Genomic DNA, 24,796 nt, shown 5'->3' on the forward strand with positions numbered 1-24,796 from the left:
GTGAGAAATTGACATTAATGGTGGAATCATGGTAGGACATTTTCTTTTACATGAATAAATTTACTGGACTTCAGAATGGAATATTTTTCCAGTTTTTGTTTTACTTCATTTTATATAAAACACATTTTATTCTCCAGTTTAACGAACATTAATGATTAATATCAACCTGTTCAGTGCATTGAAGCTTGACTTTCAAAAGTCTTATGCACCCTAGCGATATATTTGTGTCTAAGACTTTTGCACAGTACTGTATTGTGTACAGGCAAAGATTAACATAAACAGAAGGACAATGTTATGTCAAAGTGGAACACTGAAAATGTTCATTAGGTTGGACAGCATCTGTGGAGAGAGAAATACAGTTAATGTTTCAGATCATTAATCTTTCATCAATTACCTTCTCATGAGAGGTCAGTAAAAGTATGATTAACAAAAAACTTGTATGTAGTTCTTGCAAATCATTAGAAAATCTATTACAGAATTTTATTTTTAATTGGAGAGGAATTGAATGCAAAAGTAGCTAGGCTTTAGTTATTTGGAACATTGATAAAAGTAGATCTGAACCACTGAGTACACTACTGACGTCTGTTTTAAGGAAGGTGCAAGTACTATGGAAGTGGCTCAGGCAAAGCTAACTTAACTAGTATCTGGAATGGGCAAGTTATGAAGAGAATTTAGACAGGTTATGCTCTTTTCACTGGAGCTTAGAAGAATGAGCAGGGCTGGATTGAAACCTAAGGTTCCGAGGAGTCTTGGAAGGTATCTAGTGTGAGAATCTAGAACTTGGAAATCACTGTTCAAAGATTAGAGCTTACTTATTCAAGACAGAATGCATTGTAATTTTTTTTTTGCCTCAGTGGGTTGTTAGTCTTTCATTCTCTTCCTCAAAAGGAAGTGGACTCAGAGTCTTTGAATACTTTTCAGGCAGTTATACAGATTTCTGATAAGCAAAGGGATGAAAGGTTACTGATGAATGGCAGAAAGTTTAGAGTTAGGTTTACAGTCAAATCAACCATGAGCTGATTAAATGGCTGAGTAGCCTTTTGCTGCTCCAGGTCTGTAATCTAATGTAAAGATGAGAAATCAAACATGTTTTAAGTTGCAGAGAAGAGAGAGAGAGAACAAAGGGAAGATCTCAGACAGGATGGAAATAAACAGAATCCATAAAACACAATAGAGTGATAGAGATGTACAGCATCTATGCCAACCATCATATCTACATATACAAATCCCATTTGCCTGCATTAATTCCATATTCCTCTCTATCCTGCTCATTCAAGTTTCTGTCCGGGTATCTCTTAAATGCTGTTACTGTTCATGCCTTCACATCCTCCTCTGGCAACTACTTTCAAATATTAATTACTCTTTGTGTGCAAGTTTTTTAGATCCCCTTTAAATCTCCCTTTCACCTTAAACCTACAGTATGTCCTCTAGTACTAGACATCCCTACAAGGGTAATGTGGTAGTGCTTTTCCATTGTATCCAACAATGATAGGGGACTTGTGTGGGAGAGTTTTTAAACTGGAAAAGCTGTTGCGGTGGGGCACTTCCACTCTCTCGACCTCAAAAGTCCAGGTCCAATGATACAAGTAGACGTCACAAACTGAGTTCTTCCTGGCTTGCAGTAGATGACCATGACTACTTCTGTGTCTTGCCATGCCCTTTGCTCTCCCCAAACAGAACTGCCTTCCTGGCCATTGGATCTCACTGCTGATCTCATCTACACAGTTGTCCAAATCATGGGTAATAGATACTAGCTATGTGCCCTATCTGTGCCTCTCATAATTTTATATACTTCAATCTTGTCACCTCTCAGCCTTCTTTGCACTCGGAAAAACAGATCAAGCCTATCCAATTTTCCTCATAACTCAACCTCTCCAATCCAAGCAACATCCTTGTGAATCATTTCTGCACGTCCTCCAATTTAGCTGTATCTTTTCTGTAGAGTGGCAAACAAATGCAGACTTACTCACATTTTATACAACTATAACATGATTTCTCAACTTTTGTAATCAGTGCTTCAGCCAATAAAGACAAGCATGCTGTATGCCTCCTTTGCCAACCATGTTTCTGTATTGTTAGATTCTGGGAATTATGTATTCCCCCCCTCCCACCCCATGACTCTCTGTTCAACAACACTACACAGGGCCCTGCCATTCACTTTATGCTGTGCCTTGGTTTAAATTCCCAAAATTAATCACTTTGAGTTGAATTCCATCTGCTATTCCTTTGCCCACCTTCACAGTTAATCTTTAACATTAGAAAACTTCTTCACTATCACTTTACAATCAAAGTTCATGAAAAATTCCCAAATACTTTTGATTTGTAGGGAATTGGGAAGTTGTTGAGAAGTAAAAACAAGTTCTGCAGGTGAAGAAAGTTGATAGTGGAAAGGGACTAGATAGGAAGAAGAGAAAGGCACTGAAATCTGAAAACTGGAAACCATCACAGTGGCAAAGGATATATAAAGTGTCATGTCTTTAAAGAGAAAAGACCGAACAAGGGAGGAAAAGGAGTCAAGGAAGGAAGAAATAATTTTGTTTGGAGAACTGTCACATTAGTTTGGGTTATGGATATTGGGGAGTAGGTGATACAAGATTTGGGAACTGCGAGACTGTGGACTGTTGAGAAGATATCCAGAAGAAATCAGGTCAGTACCTGTCTGAGAGACGGCAATCTGATGTTCAGTTGTTTGGTCCTGGTTCAGTGGGAACTACCTGAGAACTGGCATTCAGCCTCGTATGAGGTGGAAGTCAATTCCCACAGAGCATCACCACCTTTGTCAGTTCTGGTGTTAGTCTTTAGTGAGTGGAGTGCCATAATTTCAGAAGCAATAGGTTAGAATGAAAAAAGGCAATGTTAAAATTGAGATGTAAAATGTCATCAACCTGAAATGTTAACTTGATTTTTCTTTCTCCACAAGTACAATCTGAGCAAAATCTCCTTTTATTTCATAATTCTCCATTGGCTGTTCTAGCACTGATTTTTTAAAAATTCCCTTTCTGTCATTCATTTTCCTCAAGTGATTGCTCTCCAGTTAGATCAATTACTGGAGCGAGCAAGGATTGGCAGTGACTTGATAGGCATGTAGGAGGCCTAGATCGAGTGGGTAGCCAGAGACCTTTTCCCAAGGCAGAAATGGTTAATGCGAGGTTTTAAGGTGATTTATTTAAGGTTTTAAGAGCATGGGGGGAGGTAGGTTTTTACACAGAGAGTGGTGGGTGGGTGGGTGGAAGGCCTGCTGGGGGCATTGATAGAGGCAAATACATTAGAGACATTTAAGAACTTTTAAATAGGCATATGGGGGATAGAAAAAAGGAGGACTATGTAGGAGTAAAGGGTTAGATCAGGGGTTCACAACCTTTTTTTATGCCATAGGACAACTTCCCAATTTCCTACAAATCCAAAGTATTTGGGAATTCTTCAGGTGCTCTTTGTGATCTTAGATAGTGAAGAAGTAGTCTAATGTTATAATATGTTAAAGATCGACTGGAAAAGTGGGGCAAAGGAATTGCAGATGGAATTTAACTCAGACAAGTGCAAAGTGATTAATTTAGGAAAATCAAACCAAGGTACAGCATAGAATGAGTGGCAGGGCCCTGCATAGCATTGTAGGACAGAGCCTTGGTTGGTGGGAGGGGGAAGGGGTACATAATTAAGCAAAGGGTCCATGGGCCCCAGGTTGGGAACCCCTGGGTTAGATTGAACTTAGAGTAGGTTAAAAGGTTGGCAGAACATCACGGGCCAAAGGGCCTGTACTGTGCTATTATGTTTTATGTTAACAAACCTTCAATGTCCTCTCTCCTACTGGACAGAAGAAACATAATTTATGTCACATCCTGGATTGCCTTGGTCTTGATGCTTCTGCTCCTCCCATGACTCTAAATCATACTTGTTTTGTCACTTTTCCCAGTTCTAATGAAAGATCATCAGCCTGAAATACTAGTTTTGTTTCAATCTCCACAAATGCTGAATCCGCTGCTGAGTATTTCCAGCAGTTTTGTATGCCTACAATACATTCAGCTGTTCAGACTATGCTGACTGTCTAGGTAGTAGAATCAGTTGTCCCACATTTTCCTGTCCTTATGCAACTTTATTCTCTCTCACACATGCCAATTATTTTCTCCTTGATTCTCTTAGTCATTCATCAACCCTGAGAGGTCATTTACAGCAACCCATTAACTTACCAATACATCTTTGGGCATGGAAGGAGCCCAGTACAGGTCATTAAGAGAACATGTAAACTCTGTACAAGCCACATTGGAGATGAACAACCTGGTACAATATAAGCTCTAATTTGATTCAATGAAAATCAAAGATGCTGGACATTTAAAACAAAACTGAAAACTCTGGAAAAACAGCAAAGCTAGGCAGGATCTATGTCAACATTTCAGCCCTCTGACACTTAATCAGCAGTGTATCAAAAAATGGGAAAATATAAATGAGAAAAAATAACATTTAACCTCTTCTTATCTCTGCAACTTCTGTTGAAATTGGCTCTCAATGGCACTTGGTTGTAAAGGGCATAGGTTAACCAGAAATTTCTCTTGGATATCTCACTTACATGTGGACATCAGTGGGAGTAGGATTAAGCATTGTAATATTTCCATCTCGATAGCCAGATAATTTTCAACATTTGCTACCAAAGGTCCACGTGAATTTTGGCTACGTTTGTATAGTATCTACAGAGCTATAATGACATCGTACATGTGGAAGGGAAGAACATCACTGAAGATGGAAAAAAGAACAAAAGTGAAGTATCTCGAAAGCTGATGAGTTTGGGAAACTTTATTCCTAAATAGAAATAAAATTCAGGCACTAGCTGTAGGTGTAAGATGGGCTGGAATATATAATATGGTGATTGAGAACTAACCCAGTCAGAGTAAGCCACTGAAATATCTATATTCATGAACTTCCTTTTTTGCTGTATCTAAGAACATGGAGGAAATGTAAGTGGCAAGAAATGAAGGTAAAGCAATGCAAATCAAGTGAAATACAAGCAATGTAGATGTCACAGAAGTCAAACTATTATTCATACCCACAATATTTAAGATATCTTGGTAATTGACAAATACTCGTAAGAGAGCAGGAATTTTATTTTAATAGTTGCTGAAGTTAACTATTAAAATAAAATACCTGCTCTCTTTTAATTTACTTCCAGTTCTGGGTTGAAGCCTTTGATATAACTCTGCTTTCTGTTTTTCAGGGAACAATAAAGAGAAGGAGGAAGCAATGATGCAAGAGTGGTTCGTGTTGGTGAACAAGAAGAATGCCCTGATAAGACGTCAAAATCAACTTTCACTTCTGTAAGTGCATTGAAGATTTGACAAATATTATTTACATTGTCAGATTTTATTGTCCACTTTTCACTTTTATAGTAATAGTTACCTGAGAATTCTGAAATTCAAAATAACATTTTGGCATAACTCAGTAATGTAGTTATGCATTACCACATAAATGTATATATGTATAATTAATTCCTGATAGATCAGTAAGTTTATAATGCATTAAATTTTCCACCAATATTTGATTTCTCTATTTAAAGAGAATGAGAAAATAGTTAATAGAATAAATATGTTGGTCTATGGTTATGGATTTGTATTTCCACGAGAGTACATCAAGGGAGTATAAACAGTTACTTGGATTTCTCCTCATGCGCCAAGTTAAATATCCTAAAATTTCTTCAGTACGTTGATAAAGAAGAGTCATATAGCAGGAATTAAGGGAGAAAGGGGAACCTGGTAGCATTCAGAAGTGTCAATATTACTGAGGAATATAACTTGGGACAGAAATGAGGAAAAGACTTCCTAGGGTAGGGGGAGGGGTAGAGGTACATAAATTATGAGGAATTGAACAGCTGGAGCTTAACAAGTAGAAGACCAAGTATTTAAAGAGCAGAATATTTTCAATAGCTTGTGGTAATTGGAGGCTTCTGCTCTTTTTAACTATAAACTGTGTTATATAACACCACCCCTTTGGCTCATCTAGACCAATCCACAATAATCATGAGAAGCTAGCAAAACTTAACAAGTTAGAGTCCATCTGACCAGCAGCCTCTGCTATTTCTCTCCTTTGCCTTCACATTCCAGCCCTTCTAATAACTTGTTTTTTCTCTTGTATCTTCTTTCTCCTCCGAAGTCTCTCCAGCATTGATCCAGTTGGTGGGATATCAATCCCCTTGTCCTATCTATTCCAGTTGCAGTCAGCAGATCAGAAGGCTTCTCTTCGTAACTGTTGTTATCTTTTGGTATCCTTAAAGTTTTTAACACCCTCCCCACCTCTTAATTCTCATCTACAGCAACATCATCTGAAAGCTGTGTGTCATGTTCTTTGTCGATCTGACAGCCAGCTTTATCTCACTATCAATTCTCTGGACTCCTCCAGTGTCTCTAAGTCATCCCATTGCTTATTTAAGTTTCATAAATAAACTAGCAGATTTTTTCCAACTGAGTATTGAGAAGATTAAAGTCATTATTCTCAACCAAAGGTACAAACCCTAGCTATTGCAGATTTCCTTTTCCTGGCAGCGCTCCAAGGTAGTTTTGAGTTGACCCCTTAAGCCATATATTCATTCAGCTACACTGACTGCCAACATTTGACTCAGTAGGATAACTAATAGGCAGGGAAAGAAGATGAAGAGGCAACTGATTGGATGTTTTCAGCTCCAGTGCTTTACTCCTGTAACTTCTTTCTCTAACTTCTCATAGACCTCCCACATCCTATGCATTGTAATCTAGAAGTCATCTGAACCTGCTGCCTCTGACTTAATTGGTATCAGGTTCTGTTAACCTCTTATTTGTGCTTTCTGGCCTACATTGGCTTCCAGTTGACTTTGGCCTTGATTTTAAAATTCTCATCCTCGTTTTCAAAATCTCTTATTAGCTTCACTCACTTCTTATCTCTGTAATCCCCTCCAGCCCGACAACCCTTCAGTTCTGGCCTCTAGTGCGTGCCAAGTTTTAATCACTCAGCATTGACAGCCATGCTATCATCTGCTAACCTGTATGTTTGAAATTCTCTCCCTGTGTCTCTTCACTTGTCCACCTGTCTTTTCTTCTGTAAGGCTCTCCATAAAGCTTGTTTGTTCAACCAAACTTTTGTTCACCTCTGCTTGTCTCTCCGTGTATCACTCAGTGCAAATTTTGTTCAATAAATCACTTATTCTGTACCCTGGAGCATTTTACCCTGGACTGTTTTCAACTGTTTTAAGTGTGTTGTTATTTGTGTATGACAAGGGAAAATTGCTGAGGGAAGCTACATCTCATTCATGATTCTCTATTTGACAGACAGACTGGTAAAAGAATCACAGGTTCCATGCCCATACCATGTCTGTGCTAGCCATCAAGTACCTGTCCATACTAATCCAATTTTCCAGCATTCAGTTCATAGCCTCCCTATACCAAGTTGCTTCAAGTGCTCATCTAAATACTACATAAATGTTATGAGAGTACTTGCCTCCACCGACCTGTAAGAGAGTACATTTCAGATTTCAACTATCCCCGAGTAAAAAATGACTATATCAAATATCCTCTAAATTTCCCTATCCCTTATCGTAAAGCTGTAGGCACCTCTACTAAGGGGAAAAATTGTATTAATAACCTTATCTACTCCCATCATAATTTTGTATACCTTAGTCAGGTTCCCCCTCAGTCTTCTGTGCTTCAGGGAAAACAAATCCAGCCCATCCAATCTGTCATCAAAGCTGAAACACTCTATTCCAGGAAACATCCTGGTGAATCACCTTTGTATTTTCTCCAGTGCAATTGCTTCATTCCAATAGTGTAGCAACCAGAACTGCACACGGTCAGTAGCCTGAATAATGTTTTATTTAGTTGTACCCTAACACCTGCTTGGAAGGCTAGCCAATGATGGAGACAGAATAAACTGAGGATTATCAGCAGGCATGTGAAACCGTGCTGAGTCAAAGCTGGATAACATTAAGCTGCGTTGACTCCATTTCATAATATGAATGATTATCAATTCTAAATGATGTATTCAAGTATTTTGGTGACAGTAGAGCTGGTTCTCTATTTCACTCTCCCCTCTTTCCTTCCACAGCAAAAATAAATTTGATCCTTTCAATATGCTGGGACTGTTCCAGAAATGAGGGAGATTGCACATTTTTAGAATAGCTTTAAAAGATTTTACCATCTATTTTACCGTTCTTCAGAATCAGAATCAAATTTATTATCACTAACGTAAGTCGTGAAGTTTATTGTTTAGTTGCAGCAGTGGAGGCATAACAAATTACCATTTTTAAAAAATGGATCAATTGTCAAAAACTACAATTCAATTGTAAACAAGCTGGGAGAACAGAAAATTGATTGGATAAGGACTAACCAATCAGGAGGGAAAAATCAATACCTGTACCCGCTGGAAGCCCTAGAAGAGCTTATTCGAAATTACCATATGTTAAAATAAAAAAATATATATCACAAAAGAAGAATAGCAAGGTAGAACTCATGAGTTCATGGACCATTCATAAATCTGATGGCAGCTGTTGAGTCTGGATCTTCAGGTTCCTATATCTCCTGAATGGTAAAGGTTCTTAATGATGGATGTCACTCTCTTGAGCCTTTTGAAGATGTCCTCAATGGTTGGGAGGCTTGTGCCTGTGATGGAACAGGCCTCTTACAATCCTGTGCATACCAGACAATGATGCAGCCAGTCAGAATGCTCCCCAACATATATCTGTAGAAATTTGTGCGATTGCTTGGTGACATACCAGATCTCCTCATACTCCTAAAGAAGCATAGCTGTTGGCATTCCTTCATCATGATTGCATCAATACGGTGTGCTCAGGATAGACCATCTGAGATGTTGATGTTGAAATAGCTCATCTTCTCCAACTCTGACACCACGGCCCCCCCCCCCCCAATTACAATTGGTGTATGTTCACCTGACTTCAATTTTCTGAAGTCCACGGTCAATTCCTTGGTTTTACTGATGTTGTTTTGACACCACTTGACCAGCCTATCTGTTTCACCACATTGTCACCATCTGAAATTCTGCCAACAAAAGCAGTGTCATTGGCAAATTTATAGATGGCACTTGAGCTGTACATAGCCATACAGTCATAAGCACAGAAAGAGTAGAGCAGCAGGCAAAGCACATATCTTTAAGGTGCACCTGTGTTGATTGTCAGTGGGGAGGAGATGTTATTTCTGATCTGCATTGATGTTATCTCCCTTTGAGGAAGTCAAGGATCCAATTGCAGAAGGAGGTACGGAGGCCCAGATTACTGATGGATGTTGAGGGATGGTGATGTTGAATACTGAGTTGTAAATTGATAAATAGCAGCCTGACACAAGTATTGCTGTTGTCAACATGGTCCAGTGTAGACCACCGTAGACCTATAGACCATTCTCAGTCATTTGCTCTCATAATATATATTCTTTTCGTAATCTTAAAAATATTTTTTGATACTTCCTAGTCTTATCCCATTCTCAGTCTTAACATTACTTTCAATGTAACAGTTTCCTCCTGCAGCAAGAAAGGAACAGATCAATCTTCATTTTGTGTATTTTTGGTATATTTTCTTAAATTCTTATTGTTGTTAATCAATTGGTAAACCTTTAACTCTGATTATCCATTGTACCTCAATCAATGTTACTTTACTTTGTAAAGTTTATTTAAGTTCCAAATTCCAGTTTCTGATTGATCTTTAGAAGTACATGCAACGTCTATCACTTTTCCTCAGACAATCCTAAACAGTGATTTGCAAATTAAATCTGTATCTCATTGCATAGGATAAGGACAACTTGGTCCCTAACTGGTTTCATGAAATCAGACCCAAACCTATTCCATTCTTCCACACCACTTTCACAACTTGATTTACCCAGTCTATAGGAATATTAAGGTACCTAATGATTATTATATTATCTTTCCCATCTTTTTATGTGTTTGTCTGTTCTCTCTTGAACTGTGATTTTTTTTTTCAGAATGCCTATAAACCACTCATACCAATGCTTTTGTCCCTAATGTCCATATACTTCCAATTCTTCTGGATGGAAATCATTCTCACTGCTGTCCTTACATTGCATTCTGTGTCACTAGGGCTATTCTCTTCCTTACCCCTAAAACAATTTGTCTGTGCTAAATGTTCATTACTTTTTCATGATTCAATTCCAAATTAGATGGTGAATTTGGAAAGTGCAGTTATGTTGTTGCAATGTGCTGGTGGTTGAAAGGAAAAATAGTGGAAAATGGATTTAAAGCCATCTTTTTGATCAAATCTTTGTCCAACCTCGTAACTGTTCTGTCTTCTTTTGGCATTGTTTCATTGTTTTTCTTTGTGAAATATCTTATATGAAGTGTATTATATGTTGTTCTTTCAAATTCAGACAGCTGAAAGGCCAATCGTTGTGCAGTTTACCCATCAAAATTTACAAGCATGACCTATTGTTAAAATTATATAGTGGGGGGAAGAGTGTGGAATTAATTTCATGGTATCATTGCAGGTATATTTAATGACTTTTAAGCCATCTAAACAGGACTACTTTTATTAATCTAATATCATTTAAAGCATATAAGAAAAATGAAACATGCAGTTTACTCTGCATATTTGTAAAATATCACCATCGGTAAACCATAGAACTCAGTTTCAAAATAACATAATTTTGTTAAATTACATGAAGGCTTAAAAGAGATGAATGAAAATTAACTTTGACTAAAAAATAATTCTTTGCCGTAGGGCCTCAGAATAGAAGCACCCAATATTATGCAACTGTACATTTGTGAAAATCTATATTTAATTTCATGTCTTTTATAGTCCAGGATTTAGATTTATGAAATTCATGTTGTAATTATTGAATAACAAATATATTACAACATACCAGAGTTGATTAGTGTATCACTGTTGGGATGTAATTAGGACCAGTGCAAGCTGGCATTGATGCTGGGAAGATTCTGCCTATACAGCTCTGATATTTCATTATTCTTCTAAGTAGTTGGAAAGTCAAGTCTGCAGGTCTTCATTCACTTTGGATTGCCCCTAGTAAAGATTCAGCCCTTCACATATTTGTAAAGTGAAAAGAATATAATGATACTTTGAGCTTCCTGGGGGATCTTCGACGTTCTTGCAGGTTTTTCCTTTATTGGAAATTGGTGCTATGTTTAATGCTTTTCCCTTTTTGCTTTAATTTGGTGTTTTGTAAGTGTGATGGAAATATCGTCATTGTGCAGATTACCCTTATTTTCCCCATCATGAACTGGTCACTAAAACTATTGCTATTGTGGACAGATATATCTATATTAAGTAAGTAGGTGAAGGTACAAATATGGCTTTCTGCTATGTTGTAAAGAATAATGGAAAAAGAAGTTCTTTCCTTGCTGTTCTTCATCACTTCAAAGTGATGAAGTCTTCCTTAAAGAATTGCTGGTGGTGCCATTAGCTACTGCACACAGTATATTCCCATCTTCTTCAAATATTTACATTTTGCTCTCAAATTGAGAATGCTGTCATACTCAAGAAACAAAATTAAAATTGTCTGTAATAATCAGAAATTTACAACCCAAGCCTTGCCATGTCATAATCCCTACTGCCTGATACTCTTAGGTTTCTCTATTTTACCCCCCCCAGTTTCAAAATGGGAGCCTGGTGTGTTTCTAACATCCATAATCAGAATCAGGTTTTTTATCACTGGCATGTGATGTGACATTTGTTAACTTAGCAGTAGCAGTTCAATGCAATACATAATCTAGCAGAGGGAAAAAAATAATAGTAATAGTAAATAAAATTAAATAGGATAATAAATAAGTAAATCAATTATGGTATATGTATATTGAATAGATTTTTTTAATGTGCAAAAACAGAAATACTGTATATTAAAAGAAAAAGGAGGTAGTATCCAAGGATTCAATGTCCATTTAGGAATTGGATGGCAGAGGGGAAGAAGCTGTTCCTGAATCGCTGAGTGTGTTCCTTCGGGTTTCTGTACCTCCTACCTAATGGTAACAGTGAGAAAAGGGCATGTCCTGGTTTCTGGAGGTCCTTAAAAATGGATGCTGCCTTTCTGAGACGCCGCTCCCTGAAGATGTCCTGGGTACTTTGTAGGCTCATACCCAAGATGGAGCTGACTAGATTTACAACCTTCTGCAGCTTCTTTCAGTCCCGTGCAGTAGCCCTTCCATACCAGACAGTGATGCAACCTATCAGAATGCTGTCCACGGTACAACTATAGAAGTTTTTCAGTGTGTTTGTTGACGTGCCAAATCTCTTCAAACTCCTAATGAAGTATAGCCATTGTCTTGCCTTCTTTATAACTACATCAATATGCTGGGACCAGGTTAGATCCTCAGAGATCTTTACACCCAGGAGCTTGAAACTGCTCACTCTCTTCTTCTAATCCCTGTATGAGGATTGGTATGTGTTCCTCTTACCCCTCCTGAAGTGCACAATCAGCACTTTCGTCTAACTCACGTTGTGTGCCAGGTTGTTGCTGTGGCACCACTCCACTAGTTGGCATATCTCACTCCTGTACACCCTCCCATCACCACCTGATTTTCTACCAACAATGGTTGTATTGTCAGCAAATTTATAGATGGTATTTGAGCTATGCCTAGCCACACAGTCATGTGTATATAGAGAGTAGAGCAGTGGGCAAAGCACACACCCCTGAGGTGCGCCAGTGTTGGTCAGCAGCGAGGAGGATATGTTATCACCAATCCGCACAGATTGTGGTTTTCTGGTTAGGAAGTCAAGGATCCAATTGCAGAGGGAGGTACAGAGGCCCAGGTTCTGCAACTTTATTCCATAACCTTATATAATTTATAGTCAAGAAAAATGTTAAATCACATGATGTCATCTTTCTGTTTAGTTGAATATAATCTCCACCAAGACAAATGATTTCATGTTGAATGTTGTTTAACATACTATTTTAAAAATTTACCATAATTAACACTATCAATGAAGGTTTTGTGTATCATTCATTTGGAGTAGATTAAAGGTTTGAGAGAAGACAATGGTCAGTTGTGCTAATCAATATATCTTAAAGATTGCTTTGAGTCAGTAATGATTTGTTAATTGTTGTATTGATGAACTTTTTTGACTTGCCTAGGGAAAAAGAGCATGATCTTGAGAGACGCTTTGAGCTGCTAAATAGAGAACTACGAGCTATGCTTGCAATAGAAGGTAAGTAATAAGTAGTTACTTATTCTTTCTAAGATTATTAAAATTATATCTTTCCCAAATCAACATCACCTACATAATTTGTACAAACTCATTGTTCAAAAATTTTCCAGAGCTGAATGCTCAAAAATGTTCATCAACCCATGATCAAAAAAAAAATTCAAGTTCTATGTTTAGAAATGAAAACCATTACAACATATATTTGGAAATCATAAAAGCAAACTTTGTTTTAGTTACTTTTACTTTATAACTGCTTAAGATTATCCATAACATGAGAATGAAAAATGTATCTGAAAATCTTGGAAATTCTACTTTTCCTCAACCAAATGGCATCTGGTAGTAACTGACATTGCAAAGTAAAACAAATCGCAATCAATGCAGATTGATTTTGCTGTTACATATTGACCTTGTTAGCCTTTGACGGGGCACAGTTATGTCTTTCTTCACCTGATAAGATACCTGAGCCATTACAAATCAATTCTAATTTATTTCATGGATTCTGCCACTGGCATATATTTAGACTGGAATTAAACTGTGGTTGGGTCATTTGGGTTTCATTGTTCACATTGCTAACTAATTCAGGTTAATTCATGCAGAACATTATTTTTTGTCAATCCAGATGGAAGGATTCTTTTTAGACCTGCTTTTGGGGGGGAATGAAACATAAATTGTGAACAACACATTTTCCCAAATATACGTAATCTTAAACTGGTTTGAATTTGCTATCTTTTGCCTGTCAAATAAATAACACTTATATCCTGTTGGTCACTGTCTAATTTGAAGTATATTGCTTCTGAGAAATGCAAGAAATAACAGAGCATTTACAAGTGATTGTAAATTGTAATTCTCTGTGACTCTATTGGAGGGCTATGTTCTGTGTGTAGGTCAATAGGACAAGGCAGAATAATAGTTCGGCATGTATTGGATGAGCCAAAGTGCTTGTTTCTGTGCTGTAATACTCAATGATTTTAAAATTAGGACAGTTCCAGAGTCAAAGGAAAGGAGTACAAAATTCTCAAAATACATTCAAGAGGGCTTTTTAAAAAATCCATGCATAGCAAGCTCACCTAGAAAAATGCTGTACTAGACTTAATTTAATTTAATTTTGGGTAATGAAGCTGGGCAAGGGACAAGGGTAGAAGTGGGACAATATGTTGGAGGCAGTCTTATCACTCAGTTATATGAGTTGGTGAAAACATGGTTGGTGAAAAGGAAATAAACAGACAAGGAGCTAAAGGTATAAAATAAAATTCAGAAATAATTAGCAGGTTGCACAAGTTCTATGAAGATTGGAATAGTATTAATATTTTACATCAGTGACCTTTCATCAGTTAATTCCATTTCACAACATGTTGATGCTGCCTAAACTGCTGAGTACTTATAACATTTTCTGTTTTTATGTCAAATTCCCAACATTTGCTGTTCCTTAATTTTGAGTAAAATATTTAAATTGGGGCAATACCAAATTTACGAGGTTGAGATAAGATTAACAGAAGAGAGGTTAAGCAGTGTCCAACCAGCAGGGGGCATTTAAGAAAGATTGGGAAAGTTTAGATATATACTCATATATCAGGGTGTCTGTGAGGAGGGGTGCGGGTAGGTGGTGGAGGAGTGGGCTCAGTCTCAGGCTCCCAGTTCTAGGTCCCCTCAAGGATCACAGAGAACAAAGCAAAAAAAAAAAGAAGCTTATGACGAGTCATGAACACAAGAAATTCCGCAGATGCTGGAAATCTAAAGTAACACCCACGAAAAGCTGCAGGACCTCAGCAGGTCAGGCAGCATCTATGGAAATGAATGAACAATCTACATTTCTTGCCGAGACCCTTCTTCAGGACTGGAAAGGAAGGGGGAAGATGCCAGACGCCAAAAGAAGAAGGTGCGGAGGGAAGGGGGGGGAAGGAGGATTAACTAGGTGAAGTTCATAGATGACACCACTGTCATAGGCAGAATCAAAGGTGGTGATGAATCAACATATAGGAGGGAGACTGAAAATTTGGCTGTGGTGCTGTAACTGACTTCAGGAGAAGGAAACCAGAGGTCCATGGGCAAGTCTTCATCAGAGGTGGAGTGAGTCAGCCACTTTAAACTCCTTTGTGTTATTATTTCAGAGGACCTGTCTTAGGCCCAGCAAATAAGTGCAGTTGAGAAGAAAGCACAGTTGTGCTTCTACTTCCGTAGGAGTTTGCAAAAATTCAGCATGGATCTAAAACTTTGACAAACTTCTATAATTGTGTAGTGGGGAGTATATTGACTGGCTGCATCCCAACCTGGTATAGAAATACCAATGCCCTTAAACAGAATTCCTACATGAAGTGGCGAATACAGCCCAGTCCATCACGGGTAAAGCCCTACCCACCATTGAGCACATCTACACACAATGCTGTTGCAGAAAAGCAGCACCCATCATCAGGGACCCCCACCACCCAGGACATGCTCTCTTCTCACTGCTACCATCAGGATGAAGATACATGAACCTCAGGACTCACCACCAGGTTCAGGAACAGTTATAACCTCTCAACCATCAGGCTCTTAAATCAAAAGGGATAACTTTACTCAACTTCATTTGCCCCACATGGAAATGTTCTCAAAACCAATAGATTCACTTTTAAGGCCCCTTTACGTTCTCAATATTTATTGCTTGCTTGCTTATTTCTTTCTTTCTATATTTGCACAGTTTATTTCCTTTGCATGCTGGTTGAACACCCAAGTTGGTGCAGTCTTTCACTGATTCTGTCATGGTTATTATTCTATAGATTTATTAAGTATACCCACAAGACAGTGGATCTCAGAGTTGTATATGGTGACATTTATGTACTTCGATAATTACTTTACTTTGAACTTTGAAGTCAGGTGGGTAGGAAAGGTAAAGGGGTGGAGAATGAGGAATATGATGGGTGAGGAGAGTGGACCATGGGAAACGGGAAGAAAGAGAGGCACGAGGACCAGGTGATAGGCAGGTGAGGATTAGACATAAGAGGTCAGTGTGGGGAATAGAAGAAGAGGGAAAGGGTGGGAAAATATTATTGGAAGGAGAAATTGATATTCATGCTGTCAATTGGAGGCTACCTAGATGTTTCAGTCAATAAGTGGTTAGGATCTGGAACTGACTGACTGGCTTCATTATGACAAAAGAGACTATAGACCAGCATGTCAGAACAGGAATGTGGATGGGAATTAAAATATTGGACACTAGGAAATTCCACTTTTGTTGGTTGGAACAGAAGTGCTCGACAAAGCCATCCCCTAATTTACATCAAGCTCACCAATGTGGAGGAAGCCCTGTTGGGAGTACCAGATATAGTAGATGACCCCAATAGATTCACAGGTGAAGTGTGAAGGGAGACTTTCAGTGGAAGGGAGGAGGTGAATGGACAGGTGTAGCATTTCTGATGCTTGCAGGGACATGTGCCAGTTGGGAGAATAGTGAGGAGAGACAAATGAATAAGGGAATCACAGAATGAAAGATCCCTGCAGAAAGTGGAGAGTGGGGTGGGGGGGTGGGTAAAGTTGTGTTGGTGGTAGGATCCTGTTATGAGAAGTGCTAAGGTTTCAGGAAGTGGAGAGGTGAAATTTTAAAAAGTGAAGAAAGTGGAGAATTTGCGTGAAAAAAAATCAGTAAACCTTTGCATCAGGGAGCATGAATGTAAAATATTTTAAACAGTGAAGTAAGAGGACATATTAAGCATATTGGCATTGTTAAAAGTGGATAAATATTCAGTATCATACAGGATGTTACCCAGGCTCCTAAAAAGCAAGTAAAGAAATAACACAACCTCTAAATATAAATGTCCCATGCACTTTGGCTTGAGCATGACACTGGAAAAGTGATTGGAATTGAAATGTTGTTACTGTCTAAAAGGGGAGAAAGATATACTATAGAAAGTTAGCATTTAAAGAAGCATAGGTGAACTAGAAGCAGTCTGTATGGATAGTTAAGCCCAAGTAATTTGGAATTTTTTAGTGGAAGTAAGTAGAATGAATGAAAGTAGGGCATTTGATTTAAGATACATTGAGTCTATGTAGAGGAAAGACCCAGGTCTTTGACAGAGTTATCTTGAACTTAGAAGTTCATGGAATACAAGGAAAAATGGCAAAGTGAATTTTTAAAATTACTTTTTTTACAAGAAGTAATTGTAGACAGGAATTTTTGTGATTGCATGGCTATATTTCATTAGTTCAGTCTCAGCTCCTTTACTATTCATAATATAAAATATATATAATTGATTTGAAGTTACATGTACAGGCCACATTTGAGAAGTTTGCCAATGATATGAAAATTGGCATGATGATTGAAATTAAGGAAAAGAAGGTTCTCAAGTAAAGAAAGCCAGCAACAATCTGGTTAGGTGGCCTGGGATTGTTCCCTTTGTGACAAATGGGTTCAAGGGGAGATTTAATTGAGTTGTGTAAAAATGTGGCCTAAACAGATTAAAAACTTGGTCCTAATTTGTGTAAGAGAGGGATCAGCAACTAGACAGAATAGATTTAGGAGCAATAGAAGGAGGATTGAGGGAAGTTGAGAAAAAAATATTTCAATCAACAAGTGGTTAGGATCTGCAACTGACTGACAGAATATTTAAGACACAAAGGCACATTGCATTAAAAAAAATACTTGCATGGTATCTGAAGAGCCATAATCCCCAGGCCTGTGAACCAAGACTAGGGAAGTGGAATTTAACCTCATTTCTGTTTGAACAGCATGGACTCAGTGGACCAAATGGCCTCCTTTAATGCTGTAGATCTCCAGTTGTATGAATCTGAATGCTATTGGTAATGATGATTGTTAATTTGTTCTGCAAATAATTGTGTGACATTGGTATAAATGACAAAATACAGGAGAAGTGAATGCAGTTTGAATCACTACTTTCACATTTATTCTCCTGTGATGTAGTTTGTAATAGAAAAATATGCATGCATAAAACTTCACTATAGCTACAAATTTGCATTTGTTGTGAATTTTCAATGGATGCAGCTCAAAGCACTCAGAATAAACAATTAGTTGTTATTGGCTGTAATCAGAGATAAGAGTAAAAACTCCCACATCACTTCTTGTATTTCTGGACTGAAAGTCAGCGATTAACATCAGGGTACCATAAACAGTATGATCCAAATCTCTGTATGGATTTAGCCTGGAAAAACTGATGGTGCATGAATTGGGCACATAATTTATTAGCTCCTAAGGGATGACTTTTCAAATCGTGCTCCCTCAAGCTGTATAAACAATATTACACTGGCATTCTATAGCATGTATTTAGGCAATTACTGATTTGAAGAATTCAGCTTACTAAACTTTTTAAAATTTTATCCATAGGCTATTTTTTAAAAATCTAATTAATTTAATACATACACCATACATTTTCTGATTTTTAAAATTCTCAGACATTAAAGAAATCTGTGGTGCTTTTCTCCTTTCGAGAATCTTGTGAGTATATCATTTTGGCTAAATGCTTCACAAGCAAAAAAGATAAATAATGTTCATAGCAAATATGCAATTATCAGTCTTCCTGATTTCAATCCCAAGGGCTTCCCAGTTCTTTAGATAGTGCTGTAACCACAGATGACATGACAGTGAAAAAGAGTTGTGCATTCAGTGGTCCCATTCATATCAGTGTTTACCAGACAGTTATGCTGATTTCTTGGTCTGTTGATGACAGAGTTGAGTTGACAATTCAGTAGTCTGTACAGAACTCATTGATAGCATGTGAAGTGAGTTTATCAGTCTCCTCTTGACCTATTGATGTCCGTAGTATCTGAGCACTTGCTTGTCCATTTGCTGACCATTGTGTTAGTTATGTATAAACAGTTTCTCTTTGACTACTTCACAGAGTAGTTATATGGATGCAGTCTAATCTTTCAAAGGTCACTATACTTTGTTTGCTAGTTGAGATACTGTGAGGAAAACTTGGGCACTCTTCCTGAAATATACATTGCCATTCAGCTTGTGGGTTTGACAAGGTCAGTAGGGCCTATCGAACAAAACAAGCTGTAGACAGAATAAGTTTAAATGTGATACCCAATCACTTTTATAAATTTGATCCAATTGCAAGTGGCATTGCTTCATGGAATTTTATCCCTCTGTAGTCTTGAGATTGAAATTTACAAACATAGTACATCAGAAGTGTGCTAGCTACTGTCAACATCTAAGCCCCAAGATTTATGTAGCTATGTAAAATATTTAACATAAATTAACTAGAATTCATAATATGTTTTTAAAATGGAGGCAATTTGCTAAGAAATCAGGTTGCCATATTCTCTCTACTTATTGAGTAAGCTAATTCAGTTTGACTGAAAAATGTACTTGTAAGAATATTAAGTAATATTTTTTATCCATATGTCGTAAATGGTGTGTCACATAAATAAAACACTGAAATGTCTGCATTGGGCTACCTACATGCATTCAGTTCACTGTATTTATCCCTCAGTAATAAGTTACTTGTTACTGTGTTTCCCCTTCGTAGTTTTGGAGGAAAAGTAAGCCATTTTATAACTATTGAATGAAATGTGAAGTAACTCCATCTGTGTAATTAAACTACCATATGTAAGACTAAGGGAATGTGTGTAGTGGAGTCTAAAAATCCCAGTACATGGGCTTGTAGGCATTTTAATTGTAGATCAGTTTTTGCTGGCAGCAGTCATTTAATTGCAAATTTAGTATTCAGTCAGGATTTTAAAGCATCTGGATTGAAATAAAAATTGAAACCTGTATTTGTTCTGATTTAAAATATTCCACTGATTGCACTTTAACACACAAAATGTGCATAGTATTTGGAGGATATTCTAAAGCTGTCACAATTGAAAAGTTAATATTATCTGCCCAATTCTTACATCAAGGCATTGTTGGCCTATGATTTTCAGTCTTGTACATGAAATAAATATCTGCTGTTGATTTTGAGTACCTGCTCATGGTTTGTTTTATGCATGGCTCTAGGATGGTCTCTAAAATATTCTGCTTATATTGTTAGCCCACAAAATGGATCTTACTCTGGATTTTGCACTGCTTTATTCACCCTCAGTTTGAAGTGAAAGCTCTTCTAAAAGGATTTATGCATAGGTTCACTATTTTTGTAGTTACGGTTTATATGATAAGCTTTTTTATATTTAAAATCAATATGTAATCCTGTGAAGGAGCTTATCCCCCTAAAACCCCATTTGTAAATCTATTTTAGCTTTGTTGCACGGTGCAGCCACAGTATTCTAGAGATTGATTAGGTCCAGCAGTAGAATCCTATCAAATGGATGCTCTGATGATGCTGCACACTCTTTCTGGAACGCCAGTTGACTGGGACTGAAGATAAGACCAGATTGCAATTCCCAGTGCATCATTCAAAACAAAATGTTAATTTTCAGAAATGTACAGCACAATTTGTTGAAACAACAATTTAAAGTACAGCATCCAGTTGTTTGTACCTTAGTGCAAAGTCTTATATAGCCAACAATTAGAATTTATTTGATTTTAATCAAATATCTTCACTTACAATTAACAAATTAGAATGGTTATTCATATCAATTATTTTCCTTTGTTACTTTATTGGAGAAAATAATTATATAATAATTATCTGTTTATTCATATTATGTATTTTTCTGTTTCAATGAATAAGGTTTAAATTGCATGAGTGTATGCTACAGGAGTTCTAATTTTTAACAAAAGTGTGATCGTTTATTCATAGAAATCCTGTTTGTTTGCAGAGCAGTTAAATATGAATTGATGCTATAAAACACCAAAAATTCTAAGTTTATCAACTGTTCCTGTCACAATTATAAAAGCAGCAGAAATTAAAATAATACATTTTATTCAATTAAAATGTTTTAATAAATTCAATAGGATGAAGAAATAATCTTTTCACAGACACCTTTTGAGCTTAAAATGTACTTTAAGTATCATTACTGGATTTGCAAGCAGAAGTAGAGTTGACGAAGGAGGAAGTGTTAAGTTAAAATGCTTTGTTGATCACGGTTATGGGGAAAGATGGCAGGGCTGTTGGCGGAAGTTAATCCTGGACTTTTCCTTTCTGCCCATTTTTATTTGCTTTCACTTTTACCACAGCAAATGTTGAGATTACACTGAAGTTCTCAAAAAACAATTTTTTTGTTCTGTCCTCTTCTGTCTTCCACCATTGAAAACATAGATCTAGGGCGAGATGTGCAATATTTCCATGTGTTCCAATCATCTTCTAGTACCTTGGCCATTTCCTATCTATGTACGTAGACAGCAAATTCTGTTTGGATGAGAGAGTTTATTACAACCAAGCAGTCTTCAACAATAATCCAGCTTCAAATGAATGCAATTGTTACCTTCCATATAAATATGACAGATTCTCAAAGACAAGGCTCACTGTGAAGAAGCAGGTCCATGGTGCTGGAAAAGGGCCAGCAACATCATAAAGGATCCCTCCCACCCTGCTCATGGACTGTTTGTCTCATTCCATTCAGAGGAGGTTACGTTGCATCCACATCAGGCCCACCAGACTTAAAACAGTGACTTTCTCCAAGCAGTAAGACTGATCAACACCTCCACTCACTAACCCCACCATTTCTTTATTACAGTAACAATTAGTTTTCCTTAGACTTGTGCACAGGAAATAACATTAATCCATCTTGAATCTTGAATTTTTATTTAGTTAAACAGCGATCTAGACTAGACACATTATTGAAAATTAGAAATCATTGTTATTCTGGGTATAGTAAAAATATTTTTTTCTTTGTTTCTTGGAACTGGATATCTGTGGATTAGGTCATCTAAACAAAAACTTACACTGTCACACTTGCTGGTATAGTTGTACAGAGAAATTGTAAGATGTAGCCACATGCCTTCAGTTATGGATAACAGTTTAGTACAGATGTAGGAAGTGGGAAGGATTAACCATTCTCAGCAGATGATACATGTGATGATCATCTGTTTAATTTGTTGCTCACCATTCTGACTTTTTTAAAATCTTAAACTGTTTTGATAAACTTAACAATTGAAATGTTCTTTATCTGTTCCCCCAGCCAAAGTATGCAGTTTTTTATGATTTATTTCAGCAAATATGGCATACCATTCCAGCCCCTTTTCATTTAGTGAAGAAGTGCTACTAGAAATTTAGTTGGATGAAAGCTGTGGTATCTCCTGACCTGGTGGCCAAAAACCCAATCTAAGAGATCTTGACAGGTTAACTGCTGAAAGACTGGGAAACAGGATATATGGAGAGACTTAATCATGTATTTGTATATTCAGTTTGCGTATTTCTGTATTTTTCAAAAAAAGAGTTTGATGAAATGCCACAGAAGATCGGGGCTCATGGGACTTGGGGTAGTATATTCATTTGGATTGAGAGAAAAAAACCAGAAGGAATAAATGGGTCGGTTGCTGCTGGAATGCTGCAAGGACTAAAGCTTGGGCCTCAGCTATTTACAGCCTCTTTTGATAAATGTGGGGGAGGAGGCAGAGTGCAGTGTATCCAGTTTTGCTGCTGATACAAAGCTACTTTAAAATGTAGGCAGTGATGCAGGCACGAAAACCCAGAAAAATTGTACATCTGGATTAATTAAGAAAGTGGTAGGTGGAGTATAATGTAGAAATCTGAAATTTACCACTTGGCTGGAAAAGCATTTTTTTAAAAGCTGAGAGATTGCATGTTAATTTGCATAGAAATGTGAGTATACTTTGTACACGTCACAAAGTTAATTTGCTAGTAAATGATACGGTGGTTTTTATTGCAAGGATATTGGAGTACAGAGAATGGAAGTTTTGCTCCAATTACATGGGACTTTGGTAGCTGGGGTGTTGCATGTACTTTTGGACCACTTACCTGAGGAAAGATACATTTGCACTTCAAGAAGTACAAAGATATTCTTCAGAAAAGTAAATGACGGTATATTTTCTTCATACATTGAAAATTCCTACAAAGGGTAAGACAAGGGAACACAAACCAATCCTCACAGGGGGATCAGATGTGGAGAGTGAACAATTTCAAGTTCCTGGTTGTCAATATCCCTGATGACCTAACTTAGACACAACATATTGATGCAGCTGTAAAGAAGATAACACAGTGGCTATATTTGAAGAGATTTGGTTTGTCAACTTAAACGTTCAAACTTCTATAATGTGCCATGGAGAGCATTCTGACTGGCTGTATGGGGAGGGGGGCTACTCCACAAGATTGAAATAAGTTGCAGAGACTTGTAGAATTAGTCAACTCTATCATTGGTACCAGCCTCTGTATTATCCAAGACATCTTCAAGAAGTGATGCCTCAGGAAGGTGGCATCCATCGTTAAGGATCTGCACCACCCAGGGCATGTCCTTTTCTCATTGTTACCATGAGGAAGGAAGTACAGAAGCCTGAAGACACACACTCAGTGATTCAGGAACAGCTTCTTCTCCTCTGCCATCCAATTTCTAAATGGATATTGAACCCATGAACACTACCTCACTACTTTTTTATTTCTATTATTTTGCACTACTTATTTTAACTTAACTATTTAATAGACATATAATTATTGTAATTCAATTTTTTTGTACTGCTGACATAAAGTTAGTGAACTTCACAGCATATGCTGGTGATGTTCAATCTGATTCTGATTCGGACTTCACCAGGTTCTCAGAATTTGTTATGTTTTAGCTTAAGGGGTCATGTAGGAATAAGATGAGGAATTTCATCACTCATTAGTTTTGCAAATTATAACCTGAGTTGTCTGTTGTGGAGCACATTCATGACTGAGATCAATTGATGGCAAAGGGATAGAGGTATACAGAAAAAAAGAAAACAGTAAGATTGATATGGAAGATCAGCCTTGATTTTACTGAACAAAGGAGCAGACTCATGAGGCCATATCACCATATTTCCATTTCATTGTGCAAATGAACTCTGTTGTGGCATTGAGCCAAAAGGCCAGAAATGTCTCCAGTTTGATCTCTGGTCTTTGCAGTGGCTGCCAATTTCAATTAGGATAAGAATTGGGTTGCTATAATTGGGCTCAGCATTCTTGGGCAAGACGAGCAATAGTCAACCAAGGTCTTTTTGCTAATTTAGTGCATTGATGTTAGATGAAGACTGGGTTATCATGCCTATCAGTGCTCTAACTCTTTGTATACAAAGCTCCTGCTGACTGTTTAAGCCTCCATCTAAAAATATTAGGAGAATTGGATCCCAGCTTGAATGAATGCACATATGCATTCATTCAAGAAAGAAAAAAATTGCAAAAAGATTCAGCTTCAAAAGTATAAAACTAAAAACCTGGTGTTTCAGTGTTTTTAAATTACATCAAAGCATTATCTCTCTCACAAAGAAACCAATCAGAAAAAAGGGAAGGAACAGAAGTATTTTAGAAAGCCAAAAGTATGAAGTCAATCGGAAGTTGCATGAAAATCACCAGAATATTTCACTTGGTGAGATAGAGTGGCTTCAACTGATCGTGCCAAGTGGACCAGAACACAGTAAATAGCTGGGGTATGACATATTAGGTGGGAAGCAATGGGTACAATGATGCGATGCTCAGTGGAATGGAGCAGGACTATAGAGACAGTTGAATGCAAAGATGAGTATTAACACATCGAGCCATTTAGTTCATCAAATATACTTTCATTGTCGGAGCAATAAACTAATCTGTTGTGAACATATGACTAGCTCTTGGAGTAGGTTTTGTGTTTTTTATGAATGGTTTCCTGCTAAGATCCTTCAGCTCTGAGAGC

General features: G+C 37.3%; 1 protein-coding gene across 2 annotated transcripts in view; it reads left to right on the forward strand.

Moving 5' to 3' along the window:
• Positions 1 to 24,796, forward strand: part of ehbp1 (EH domain binding protein 1) — a 387,730-nt gene that overhangs the window by 351,773 nt on the left and 11,161 nt on the right. For both annotated transcript variants that reach the window (XM_059986115.1, XM_059986116.1), the window contains 2 exons: positions 5,204 to 5,303; positions 13,056 to 13,129. In XM_059986115.1, the coding sequence (XP_059842098.1) occupies positions 5,204 to 5,303; positions 13,056 to 13,129 (174 nt within the window). The remainder of the gene's footprint in view (positions 1 to 5,203; positions 5,304 to 13,055; positions 13,130 to 24,796) is intronic.

This window comes from Hypanus sabinus, chromosome 12 (assembly GCF_030144855.1).
Source record: "Hypanus sabinus isolate sHypSab1 chromosome 12, sHypSab1.hap1, whole genome shotgun sequence".
Lineage (NCBI taxonomy): Eukaryota > Metazoa > Chordata > Chondrichthyes > Myliobatiformes > Dasyatidae > Hypanus > Hypanus sabinus.